We start from the raw sequence: 14362 nt of genomic DNA, 5'->3' as shown, positions 1-14362 counted from the left end.
ATTAGGTACCACCTGGCTCCAATTTGTTTGAAGCGACACGGTACATAAATAAAGCCACGGTTGGTCGATGCAAAATTAGCATGGTGTGTATTGAAACATTGGACGTGGCAGAAGCAGATCCATTGCCACTGCGCGCTGATGAGGAAAGCATCACTCAGTAGACCCCAGGCGAAGGAGCGTCTACAGTCCAATTCTGGAGTCAAGAACGCCGGCAGAAACTAAGGTAAGGATCTCTAGCTAGTGTTATCTGATAATTTCCCTTCAATGTAACTGTAAGTATGTGCGGCAAATGGTTGTTACATTTTACAAGTACATGTATCAGTGGATCTTAATTTTTTTAAATCATAATCATAATCCATGTTACTAAGTATATAGGAGACATCCTTTTCTGCCTGTTTTTTTTAATCTTAAAGATTTAACAAAAGTGAGTAGGCTTCGATGATGTCTTATGAAAATGCGTATTTGAAAACAAATTTGCTTATGACCAATGACCAATATAATAGATACTGTTTCTTTGTGAAATTGTGCATTTCAAAAATCCATTTGCCTTGATACGGCTGAAAAGTCATCCAGGCCACAACTTCTGGTGCGGTACTTGTAAGACTAACTAATCGATTTTACCTGCCAGCAAATGCAAAGGTCATGCAACGAGTTTCCCCAAAACGTTCATGTCCACGAGGATGTTCTAGGTACTATCTCACTTCGACTAGTTGTGAAAATCTCAGTCCAGAAGAACGCAGAGGTCAAATGTACCCGAGATTTAGCCTCTACCAGGCTTTGGGAGGCGACTGGAAAGAGTAGACATAGGTCCAATAGAGAGATAACGTGCCAGGGGAGTCGGTCCGCTAGAGAGTACATTTTGCCGGCATGTTATCTCTCTATTGGACCGATTTCTACTCTTTCCAGTCTCCCGAAGCCTGGTAGAGGCTACATGAGATTACTTACCTTCATCAGTAACTCGGTTGTATGTTATTAGCGGTAGCTATATCTTGGTCGGTGTGCGGACTTTCGGGATTGAATTAGATTGCTCTATCCGTTTCCTAGTTTCTAACACCCTATCAATATCCTTTGGGACACAGTAAAAGCCATGTTCTTCCCCATCATGACCTTAGATTAACGTTCGATTTCCGATACAAGTCGGGGAATCCATTAAACTGGTGCATGTTCACGTCCACTAGTATCAATAGTATCATTCATGAGTTCTCTTTCTCATTAGTGTTAGTGTACGTATTGCCTACTCTACAATCATGTAATCATTGTTATTGTGTTTAGGTTAACCAGGTTTGAACTGGTGTGTTTGGTTGATACCATCTTGAAATCACCGACATTTAGAAATGTTAGGCGAAGAAACTTCCTAGAATATGCCTACAGCTAAAGCTCATATATTGAAGCGTCCATTAGATACTCATTCTGTAGTTAAGCGAATTTATATAACTGTTACAGCATATCTGCAGACAGCAGAGATAAATGTACTCACTAGGTGTGCTCACAGTGAGCTTGAGTTGAGTACTGGCAACTTCCAAATTGACTGATCAAGTGCTGATCTATTGCCTTCTAATCACCATTTTGCAGGCTTTATAGAAGAGATACGCTACTAATATCACCTAAATACGACTTAAATTGCTCTCCTCAAAGTAACCTTTACTTGGGATATAAAAGTCGAACTTTTTCATGACTTTGTCGTTAACCGCTGTGGTATGAGTCCATGAGTTATATCCCATGCAATCAGCATTCACTTAGAGCCCTGGTCATTAGCAGTAAATGGCTTCCTCCATCCCGACCGGTCCGCTTTAAGGGCCGTTTCTCCTGATGAAGAGGTCGTCGGATCGATGCGAGCGGGGACAGGGGCCACTATCACTTCTTGTTATCCTCGGTACTGGTAATTTTCCACCTGTCGGGAGGATGAATCAACTTTGATTTGCGCCGGAGAGTAACTGTGAACTTGGCAGGATGGAGGTCTCACGGCACGCTGGGCACAACGGTTAATAACAGTCTGTGTCCGGCGGCATGTTCTGTGACACGCAGTGCGTGTGCGGTAATTGAATTAAACATCGGACACACGACTCGGGAGGGGGGAGTTAGAATGTGCTTCAATTCAGGAAAATCCAACAAAGTCAAGATAAGAACACTCCGTTAAAACTACTGGTCATGATTTCTTTCTAATATGGGTTTGCAAATGCTTTTTTGCTTTAAAGAGTAACATCATGATCATTTATTGTTGTAGCATCTGAGTTAGTAAATTACATTGTGGAACTTTTAAACTGTTCTTCAGCTTCGGCTATCAGACACAGTCACCCAGGACATACTACTTCATGCGCGCGTGACGTCAGCAATGGGTCAAAGGTTATTCGAAGTCGATATCAGCCCCCGCCCCCGTATCATTGATAGTTAGTACGTAATATAATAGTCTGAGGGAATATGATATGTAATATGATCTACCACTCTCCACGGGTCCCCACAATCCGTTCAAGGTTCATGGATATAGATGGTGATTCCGGTGCAGTTTCGGTGAAATAATTTTGTTTGATGTCTCGTAATAGCCTTACTGACATTTATATTGAGTATTAGGACGAGTTCATTTATTCCCCCTCACAAAAACTACTGGAAAAGCAATAACTTCCACGCAGGGGTGCTGTACAGGTTTGAATAAGTCATACAGACTTCTGGTGTAATCAATTAAAGTGTCAATTCTATTTGCAGCAATTTGATAAATTACAATTACAACAACATGATAGTATTTTGGTCTCCAAGTTAAAAGTAAAAAAGAAATAGATTACATTTTCGATGTTGAAATTAAACAAAACTATTTACGGGGTGAAACTTTTCTTAGATGATGTTGAGTGTTCAATTATTCAGTATTCTTAAGGATGATATTGCCACCTATTTTCCCAGCACCAACCTGTAAATTGTGACTTTATACGGTACGACCCTATACAGTCAATGACCTGGCTCAGTTTTTTTTTTCAAGGAAATTTTGAAAAGATAACTGTAGGACTTTGGAGTTCAGGGTGAGGTGGACAAAAGATGTCAAATGCCTTTGACATATGTAAACGTACCGAAGCGTTGCTTCTACCTTTACCTCAAATGAGCTGCCGGATCAGGAAGAAAAGAATATCTAATCTGTATAACAATGAATCACGTAAAATGTACGCCTTTATGTCATTACGGAATACAGTCGCAATATGATGTACCTGTCAATAAATGTGAAATACGGGCACCATATAATGGACCTACAAGGCCGTATTAGAATTAATGATTTAAGGCATCCAAGCAACGTGTGGAATCTATCAATACACACTGCGCTTAGCGCTGCATATAGCGTTCATGATTTACTTACCTCTGTCATACGGGATAGTGCTTTTGCTTCTTGCAATATTTTTCGCTTGATTCAGTGACGTTCACGCTGGTCTAGTGAATACGAGGGTCATGCATTAACGGAGATGTTTTGATGAAAGTGAATTTCTGGAAGTTTTGTTTTTAAAGTTTAGGTATGTGGAACTTCGTTCAATCAACATATTTTTAACTAATCTCAAACAGACATCCATAATTGAATTTGCGATGATGAAATATTACTAATAGCCCCATAGACAGACAGATAGATAGCATTCAATAGATCTACACATAGATGGATTTGTTTTTGCTCTGTCTCTTCTTTCGTTCCAAACATTGACCTCTCACCTGGTCAATGCATGACCTGAACCAGACGCTCTCTCACCACGGTAACTGGTGTTGGGTTACATAATGTTGCAATTTCATAGTAGGGCGGATTTAGACTCCTGTACATGTATGACAAACGGCGACCCGAAATCGTGGCTTATTTTCAGACTCAAGGTTTTTTCATGATTAATGACCAAGCTAATTGATTGAATATAATCCAATAACCGACGCAGTTTGAGATATGAGCACGTTATAATAACTTTGGCACCTCAGAGCCGTCAAAACTTGACGACACTATTCTCTTAATGGGACAAACGGGAAATTAGGAATCAGACATATTGAACCGGATTGTTTATGACACTGTCTTGTGTCTGTACCTTCAACATACGGAACAAGAGTCATTCATCTAGAATATGCGCATGAATGCAATAAAGAAGGATAGATCCTCAAGGGACCTTTTATCTGTAATTACCTTGTTGGCAAGTTTTCTCTAAGCCGATTAGTATTAATAGTTTTGTGCGATTGGTTTATCGCATTGGGGATTGGATGTTCAATGCATACATATCCGGGTTGTCTGAGACATCACGCAGAAAGACAATGCAAAAGAGACTTGGATATTGCTGGAAAAAAGGTTCTGCATGTTTTTATTCTATTTATTGAAGCACATCAAAGAAAATACAAGACTGCGATGACGACGCACTCAACTTAATTACAGTTATATAAGCCCCGCTATTGAACAGAAAATAATTAGCAGAGATATAATACTGCATAGAAATAACACAGAATTGTACACAAACAAACAATACAAAGCAGACATATTAGGGACAAATTAGATACAATTAGATTAGATCTAAATAAAGGCTCTGCACTTAACTTTAAACTGTGCCAATGAGTTCAACATTATCATGTACAAACGACATTGCGAAGGTTATTTATAATGCCCGATGAGCGAATGGCAAATCACTTACTTTTATTGGCAGTTTGTCGAAAATGTGACCTCCTGAATATGACCTCTCGTTCTTATTATTGACTCCGTGTACATTAAAACGTATTCGGCAGCAATTTCATTTCTCTAGAAAACCAATTTACCGTACTCTGATCCCCTGTTTCGAAGGCCGGTCCCTTCATAACTTTTATATAAACGTCAACTTAGCATCAAATGTTGTTAGAACGACCGCTTGTCAAATGACTACAAGTTTGGCTTGGCGCGTTACAATAATGGTAGCCACGCAAGGAAATATCTACAAGACCACATCATTGTCTAACTGGTCGTGGGGTCGTTTGGCGTAGCGGCAGAGTGCGCGACTCGGAACTCAGAGTCCCGGGTTCGAGTCCTGACATGCCAACGATCTTGTGCCCTTGGGAAAGGCACTTTACACGACTTTTCTCACTTAGCTCAGGTGTAAATGAGTATTGTCCTGTCATGTATTTGTCCCCTGTGTTGGTGGCGGCATTAATATAAGTTGAAAAAACTTGAGTGTGTCGTCACCACGTCTGGTGATTAATTACATGTTGGAATAAAAAAAATGGTAAAGCGTTAAAGCGGACAAGTTAAGTATAGGTTCTCTTAACCACATCAATATAAAACTCCACATTTTCATGAGGTTACTTTTGGCGAAGCTGATCATTGATCTTTGCGAATCGTACCAGCATGACTGCTGCTATGAAACTGAAAATGTACGTCTCATGATCTTGATGTTCCATGCGATCAAAACAAATTGATTTTTCGAAAAGAAAAATGCGGTTATAACGCTGATAGAAAGCATTATCACTCACACATAGGTATGGACACATTTGTCACTAGGGAAAAGCGCTGGCAATGCCTAATGCACCGACACGGACTAAGCCATGTTATGTCCCATTAGGCAGCTTATTCGGATGAAATTGAATGTACGGAAGAATGAACAAGTGAAAATAGCTTCCGTACCTGCACATCCCGTATTAGGCAAATGTAATAAACGGAAGATGTGAACATGGTACATTTGCGTCCACCCATCGATATTATTTTATCAGCCAAGGCCAGGTTCATATTAGTCTTCTCTTGTTCAATACCGCTTTATTGAACTGTCGTCCTGTCAAACAGGGAACAAAGAGGTCCACTTAGCTGGCCGAATGTGATATCGACTACGGTCATGGGTCCCGCTCTACTAAATAGGCTGTCCTCTTTAAACAGGCCCCGTCAGATGAGTTATGATTCAGGGCCCGGCTCCAGCCTGGGCCAGCTCCGGTCAGAAACAGTGGCGGCATTCATCGTAGGCACCTCTTTCAGTCAGACAGTGATGTAAACGTGCAGGCAAGGACGACATTTGTCTTGTACCCCGAGTCTACTCTACTGCAAATAAGGTGTTTCCGACAAGCCTTGAGCGAGGTTCATAGCATGCACGGGAAGTATGTGGTAAGCATTGCTCTTGCGATTATTGTCACCATCTATTTAGGTAACCCAAACTTTGGGTCAAACTTCTGATTGGTAGAGAGAATGGCCTAACTTTTTACCTCCGAGGACAAGTTATTGGGGGAGAATGTGCAAATTTGCTAACCGATCACGTCCTAATGTTTGCTTAAGCTTTAAAGGATTGCCCGAAATAGTCGGCCTTACGGCATGTAACCGGCGGTTTTGTCGCTATCCTGAACGTTAATTTTCAGCTCCCAGACTCGTGAAGCTCATCGTTTACGCACTAGATGGTAGCAATCCAACACTAAAGCTCCATTCCCGGGGAAAATTGCGGCGTAGGTTTCGTCTATTTGGTCGGTAAACAGTTTTCGGGGTGTTACGTAAGACGACCTTCCTCAAACATGGCATGGCATCGAGGTGTAAGGTTAGTGTCTAGTTATCATGCTAGTGGCGATGTGTGCACGCAAACAATACTTATTTAATTAGCTGATTGCCAATTTGTTATTCTATCCTGACAAAATGCATTTTTTTCTGCCAATCCTGATTTAACTTTGAAACATAATCGCTTGTTATTCAAGCCTTAGTTTAACATTTTGCAGCTGCTTGAAAGAGTATAACGTTAGTATATAGATTTATACTAAGCCATCGGTTGCTTTTTTCATATAACAATAATACATGCAGTGACTGTTACACTATTTGTTGCATCTCTGGACTTTTAGATTAAGGCCATTACTAATATTCTCATTTTACATAATTTACCACATGCTTTAAACATTTTTTGCATCACTTATGTATGGTCTTTAGGGATGGAAATTAAGTACTATTACTACCTGGGGGCTAAATTAATTTAACACCAACATCAAGGGGAGAATAAGAAAGAAGCATTTTTTTCTGTAATGCGTGGCTCAGAGCTCGTATTATACGAGTCTCTGACCTTGTTCTGTACAGCCAATAATCTATCAGAGAAACGCCCTAACCATCTCATTGGTGTCATCAACGAAGAAGACGCAGGTGTTCGTTCTTCCATCATATAACCTAAGAAGTCAACCACGAAAATGGTGGTTTAGAAATTATAATTGGCGCTGATAACATAACCGTACTTGACGTATGTGTAAGGCCACACCAAGTAATTTTTATGGATGACGTCCTCTGGAGACCGTAAATCTAATGCGAGAGCGCGAAAAAAACAAGAAGGGCCGGAAAAAACAAGATGTCTAGATTTGTCTACTGTATACTAAGGGACGACAAATATTAGGACACAAATGGAATGAGAGAACACGGTGTAACAACCAACAAGTCTTTCATTCGTCATGAAAACAGCACTAAATCAGTGGAACAGCAGTTGTCGTCCTGTCCTGTTTCTTATGCTCATATTTCGTGTTACGGGTTTCACATTAATTTTACGATTTGCGGTTAGAGGAAGCAGAATTTCTTGTTTTTTTCTGGGAACAGGCCAAAATCAATGCGCACGTGGACGTCATCCATAAATATTATTTGATGTGGCCTAACCTTGAACATGGTGAACCCCCAACGCACCGGTGTTCCCGAGAACATTCACCTCGGTAAGATTGATGGCAGCACTTTTCATCTCCGATATTGCACGTACCAAATGTAATTTTCAGGGATTCCACCCGGGTCAGGACTGTTACTGATGAAGTTGCCAAACGTCATAAACTCGGATCAAGTTCTTAGTCACCGTGGCGGGTGGGAATTATTCCCGCTTTGTAAAATTTGCCCGTGTCAGACAGATGTCTGCGTCCTTGTGTGATAGGTGTGACATTGTCAGGGTGCTGCGAATAATCGGATGACTTTGAAGTTTGGAATAGTTATACGGCAAGTCATCTTGTAACCTTCATGCGCAAGGACATGTTATTATTTTTATCCATTACTGGAGAAAGGTGGTTATTTTAATGCTTTAGTAAAATGATAGGACTGGATATCATTAATGAGTGACTTAATTTTTACAGGCCTTATGTAAGTACAGATAATAGACTAAACTTTGCAACGTTCAGTACTAATAATATTAATACATTGTAGTGGAATAATGTACAATTCCGGCTTTCATAATTCCATTTAAGGAAGTTATAATGGTTGTTAAGCAGTATATAATAGTTTGAATGCATGCCACTCATAGTTTTCAAGTTTAAATGAAGTGTGTCAAAATTAGGTGTTGCAGTCTCATCTTAGACAACGCTTTTAAATTTCTCCAATTACCCTCTTATGCATATACATTATTCAAGAACGTGCCAATGTAACCATTAATTATTACCCTAATGTACATCACTTAATAATCCTCACTGTCTCATGGACAGTAATGATTACCAGCAGTAGACGCTGCTGTCTTACATAATGTATGTCTGTCTGTACGTTAATAGTTTTTACATTAAAACATGAGCCGTATTTATTGTCGTTTGTATATTACACGAGCAGACTGTTACACAATGGTAGAACTTGCGGCCTCAAACAAACTTAAAGTTAACAGTAAGAGAATGAGTAATATTTGATTAGATTAGTATTTATGGCATCTTAAAAATCCGTTTTGCATCTATCTTTTATAATACCGCTAACAGAGTCTGGTGTCTTAAAAAAACTTTATTGTTTTTCATGACGTTCAAAGTACATAGCTGACTTGTAACATTATAAGACATTGACGAATATGCAGTGATTACAATTTTGCACATATTTCTTAATGACCATTTAAGTTTAAACAGTGAGACTATATCCATGTGACTAGTTCTCTATTTAAATTTACAGATTGTGAGTTTGGTGTCTTGATATGTTCCGTGAAACCAACTGGATCAGTCATCTATAGAAACATGATTTGGTCTATTTCTAGGTCAGTATTTCATACAGCAAACTCCTGGTCTTTTGTAGTCAGAAAGTGTCCCCATGTTGTAATATTCTAGCTAACTTAATTTTCTGCCAAATCGACACCATTGGGCGAGAAGTGGAGCATTTCAGAGCAATTAAGCTGTGCGAGAAATTAATTGTTTTCATACCGTGAGACGATAGAGGGCGTGCATCGCTTCACAAAGTACAGAGTCAAAAATAAACATTATGACTCCAACTACGATGTCTGAATTGTCAAATTGCCTATAAAAGAAGTATCGTTATACCCACGAATACCTACAAAACGAATAAAAGAATTTACTATACGTTTTTTTTTTCATAGAAATATGTAGGCTATTTTTTCTGATTATTCATTTATGCTCTCTATACCTGTTTTATTAAACGGCAGCTTTAATAGTCTCATAATCTGTAGGAAATATTGTAACAGATGTTAACGCAAATAGGCACGACAAGTTTGATATATTCCTTGTTTTGTCTATTAAATGTCAAGGACGACATTATTTCATACGTTTATTAATCATGTTCCTTTGCCGTTAATTATTTTGTGACCGAGACATTTGACCTGGCGACATTTGCAACACGTGCATGGCAAGCTGGTATCTATTTTCAAACCTGGAAAAACAAACTCGTTTCAAAATTCTCGGTATGAAACTTCATCTGGCGAGAAATATCAATAAAACATTTTTTCGTAGGAAAACTGAAGAGATTAAATAAATTATTCATGTTATTGCCACTTTCATATCGGGCCGCAGGTAGGTGGTTTGGAGCAAATATTTCATGTGAAATTAAGCCTTACGACCACACTAGCCATAATATATCACCTTCTTCTTTATATCCGTATGTGCATTGCTGAGAGAAAGAGGTTATGAAAAACATAACCGAGGAAAAAGCTATAAATCTGTTTTAAAGGGCAGGGCATTTCCGCTGATATTTTCATAGCGTAACTATGTCTTGTGTTTGGAACTGAAAGTGATGTTTTCGTGTTTCAATACAGGTTCTCTAAGATTGCAGCCGCGCATCGGAGCCCGGTGGTCATTCTTCTCTCCTTCGGAACCAACGAGCTGAGACGCTGGGAGGCATTTTAGCACCTCTGGTTTCCAACAGATAAACAGCAGGACGCAAAGGACGACGTATTGCTATCTTCTTATAACACTGCTATCTTCTTACAACACTCAACACAAGCCAGTCACGCTTTTCATGCAAAAAACAGCACATGTCTGGAGCAGCCAGTTCGAGCACATGGTTAATATGTATGTATGACACGACAGTTGGAAGACTACAGGCGTAACCCCGTAGCGATTTGCGTCACGCATGTAACGTAAATATCTACTACTAGCATACAGAGTGATGTCTGAAAGTGTATGGGATTGATATCTGCAAATACAAGCTGGACTTGAACAGAACTAGAACATCAGAATGATGCTACTTGTCACGTCAAGAGATGTATGATGTACCCGAAGACAATATTCGTGCCAACGGTTGTACTCGACGACTTTCAAACCAAGCTGGGCGCTGAAAACGTGACCATGGAGGACGTGTGGCTGGCGGAAAACTTTTCCACCGTAGCGCCGTCCGAGCAGGGCGGGCCAGCGGTCCCATCCTCGCCGCTGAAGGCGGGACTCATGGCCGGGATGTGCGCTCTCATCATCTTCGGCAACATCTTCAACGTCTCCGTCATTCTCTACAACGAGAACCTCAGAAACGTGACAGGAAGGTAAATTATCAGTTTTAGCTTAGGCCATGTTGATTTGATTATATGGATGACATCCTCTGGGAACCCCAAAACTGATGCGAACGTGCCGATATAAAAAAAAGTTTGGCCAAAAAGTTCATTATGAAATCTAAGTGGTCATGAACGAATGACTAAACATACAGGGTATGGTATGGCGAATTATGGACTCTTCGTTTTCATTTCTTCGCATTTTCTGGAAACGGACGAAAATTCATGCGCGCGCGGATGTCATCCATATAATCAAATCAGCACAGCCTTATAGTAACGGAATGGAAACACTAAGTAAAACTTTATCGTCTATTTGAAAGTCCGTTTTGCAGATAATCATGTATTTCTAAATCACAAGACTGTCCTTTTTACAAGCCCAACATCAAAAGGAAGGTACGTTTCATGGTCGTTGGTGACACCATATACTTTATTTGCTGGATTGCTGCGCGTAAGTTTATTGTGAGCGTAAGCTTGACTACGCTGTTAACTACGCTAGTATTACAGAATATGAACAGCGTGGGATCGATGTACTATTTTGAAGCATCTGCGTAATGTTCTTAGAAAGTATGCATATACATGTAAGTCATAGGTTTTCCCTGCTGCGTTCACGCATGAGAAGCGATGAAAACAAGCAATTTTACCACATCTAATGTAAGGTCATTTTAATATTAGGTTCACCTATGCTTGTTGCTGGATTAATTATGATTTACTTTGCTACGGAACGTATGGGGAATATAGCTAATATCGTATAATAATGTATTAATGCACTTTTCCTCTTAATAAAACGTATTCTTTCATATCCCGTAGTTTCATGGTCGCCCTGGCCTGTGCGGACCTCGGGCTAGGTCTCCTGGTGCTCCCCCTGAGTGTCCGGACGTCCCTGGCCGGGCACTGGGTGTACCCTGAGTCCGTGTGTCAGTACTGCGGATTCCTCGGTACCACCTTCATGGTGGCCTCGGTACTACTGCTGTTCGACCTGAGTGTGGACCGCTACATCTCCATCGCCAAGCCGATAGAATACAACAACATCATGACCGGTAAAAAGTGCAAGGTCATGATCTTCGCATCCTGGACTGTGGCCGCTATCTACAGCGCTGGCCCGCTGTACGGATGGGGCTCGTACGAGTACAGCTACAAGATGTACGTGTGCGCCGTGGACATTTTCTCCGAGGTGGTGTTCGGACTCTTCGCTTTCATCATCCTCCTACCACCACTGTTTGTGATGTGCTACCTGAATGGCAAGATTTTCATGATTGCCCGCTCGCAAGCCGTGCAGATCCAAAACGCCCACGTTTTCCCCCAGGCTCCCAACATGTTCCCCGTCATGTCCTTCAAGGCCGCCATGACAGTCGGGATCGTCGTGGTGACCTTTGCGGTGTCATGGCTGCCCATGCTTATCGCCTACATGTACTCCAAATTCTCCGGCTACAAAATCCCTCCCAACCTCTCCTTTGCGTTTATGTACCTCGCCGTGAGTAACAGTTTCTGGAATTGTGTTATCTACTCCACTACTAACGTGAGATTTCGCACAGGGGCAAAGAAACTTGCCGTCAGGATCAGGCAGTCCATTTTACAAACAATGGAACGGTAGCCGTGAAACGTTATGTCGTAAAACTTATTATTATACATACGTCGCAAAACGAAAAGGTGTTTGTGAGGAAGTCATAAACATGCTGCCGAATATGTTCAGTGCTTTTTAGTGTATGATAAGCTGATTGTTAGCTGATAAAACGTTCATGAAAAGATTTACGAGTGAGCTAGGCAGTTAATAGAAATGTATTTTGGGTCTTTGTGTTGTTAGAGAAAGCAACCGCTGTAATAGATTTTTCATGTACAGATTGTACATCAATACTGTCATTCGACAACAAAGATACAACTGTAAATTGTATAAAAGTGCTTTTTGCACTCACTGTGCTGTGATCATTGTTATAGCCATTTTAGTACAAATATATAGTATGTATTCTACAACGTAGTAAACCTTTGAATGGGAAAATACGACTGTGGTGTCATGAGTTACTGCCTGGTATAAAAACCTAGCAAGGATCCTTGTTGATATAAATGTTGAATACGTAGAAACAACGTGAGTCTGTGTTTATACGTGTCTGTGTTCATGCGTGTGTGTGTGTGTGTGTGTGTGTGTGTGTGTGTGTGTGTGTGTACATGCGTCTATTAAAACATATTTGTTCTGGCATCAAAATGTCGATTTCTAATCAACCTTCCATTCTTTACGTCATGCTACCAGAAGGAAAAGCAATATTTCCTAAGAAAAAAGTGATCCACTTAGTACAAGGCTATATCGGGTCGATATAAGCACTTAGTACATGCGGTGTGATGTGTTTTATGTCCATCAACAGAGCAACTTAAAGATCACAGTGCGTTATGGAAAATGCATTATGGGCTGTTATGGACAAGTTTAGAATGGATCGTAACCCGTTTAGTGTCATTTGCTGAACATTCGTCTTTCTTAAAAATTCATATTTCATTTTAACGATTATTTGTCAAGAATTCTGCACTCTGTGTTACTATGTTTAGAAGCGAAATTCAATATGACATTTAGGCTGAGATGATGCAAAGTAGTTTATGGTGGAAATGATGTTTTCGATAGTTAGATAATTAATCGCTAATTTTGGGGGAATTCCGAAAGACCCCTACAATTACAGTAAACTAAAATGTCAGAACCAGTTCGATGTAGCCGCGTCTTAATATAATGAAACTTAATATTCATTGAATAATACAAATTCAAAGAGTGTTCGTAAAAGATATCCAGTCTACAAACATACTTCTGGTCTTCCGTTGCTACAATATATAAGTCAGAGGTAACGTACAACATAACACTCTGTCACGTTCTGTAATAGGCTTTACAATTCTCGGCCAGTCACTGAACTGTGAATCGTTTTACACGGAATTATATGCGGCTTCCAGCGATATTGACAATTTAGGTAATATAGTGTTCGCTCAGGCCTTCTAGAGGTCCGAGTTTCTGCGTATGATGAAAAGGCAGCACCCGACAGGCAATTTCCGTCGCTATGAACGGATATTTCTTCACTACTAGAAGCCCATAAGGGCAAATGAGAAGTCGTAATTGATCCGAAAGGGCGATGTTTAGCACATGAATAAATAGTCATATCAAGCAATTTTCATAGTTTAAGCGAATGGCTTCCATAAAGAATAGAATAAGATCGGCTATCAGGCACCATATGTTATATGATACATACATTTGTAATAATGCTTTTCTCTTTACTTCCTGGGTTTTGCATGTACTGGTGATCGGCTGGCGACAGAATAAACAATGAAGAGAATTTTACTCCTGGCTAAATCTCGGCTTCAGGTCAAAGATCACAACGTGGTGTTAAGAAGCCGTTTATGCTCTTTATCTTTGAACTGTGGAAATGTGAGATTTTACAAAACACCCATCGTCTTGTAGAAACAACCCATGGGTTTCTGCGATGTGCGACTGAGCTGCGTGCCTGGTTTCAGCTGAATGTGTCCCTGATTGCCCAAAGGAAATATTTGTGCCGTGTCTTTATCCACTGGCCGGAGAAACGGACTAGCTCTCAGCACAAGTACGGAAATGGAATACGTTACAGTTTCCTAGGCTTCCGAAAATAGTTTCATCAGGTTGGTACAGTATAGGATATAAGGGTTTCTTTTACACAAGCAAATATCCCTACGTTTCTTACGTTTCTGTGTCTTTCAGACACCTTCTTCAGAGCTTCTGACTGGAGTTCTGCTTCTCGCCGCTA

The 14362-nt window shown here is 40.3% G+C and overlaps 1 protein-coding gene across 1 annotated transcript; it reads left to right on the top strand.

Annotated features, from left to right (window-relative positions):
- Window positions 1-10425: 10425 nt before the first annotated feature.
- On the top strand, window positions 10426-12602 carry LOC109477735 (probable G-protein coupled receptor No9). Its single transcript, XM_019779081.1, has 2 exons — window positions 10426-10613; window positions 11427-12602. The coding sequence occupies exons 1-2, from the start codon at window positions 10426-10428 to the stop codon at window positions 12208-12210; spliced, it is 972 nt and encodes a 323-aa protein (XP_019634640.1). The 3' UTR covers window positions 12211-12602.
- Window positions 12603-14362: the final 1760 nt, after the last annotated feature.

The sequence above is a fragment of the Branchiostoma belcheri genome, unplaced genomic scaffold, assembly GCF_001625305.1.
Source record: "Branchiostoma belcheri isolate BF01 breed outbred unplaced genomic scaffold, Haploidv18h27 scaffold41, whole genome shotgun sequence".
NCBI classification, from domain to species: Eukaryota; Metazoa; Chordata; class Leptocardii; order Amphioxiformes; family Branchiostomatidae; genus Branchiostoma; species Branchiostoma belcheri.
This window is presented reverse-complemented; position numbering and strand designations above follow the sequence as displayed.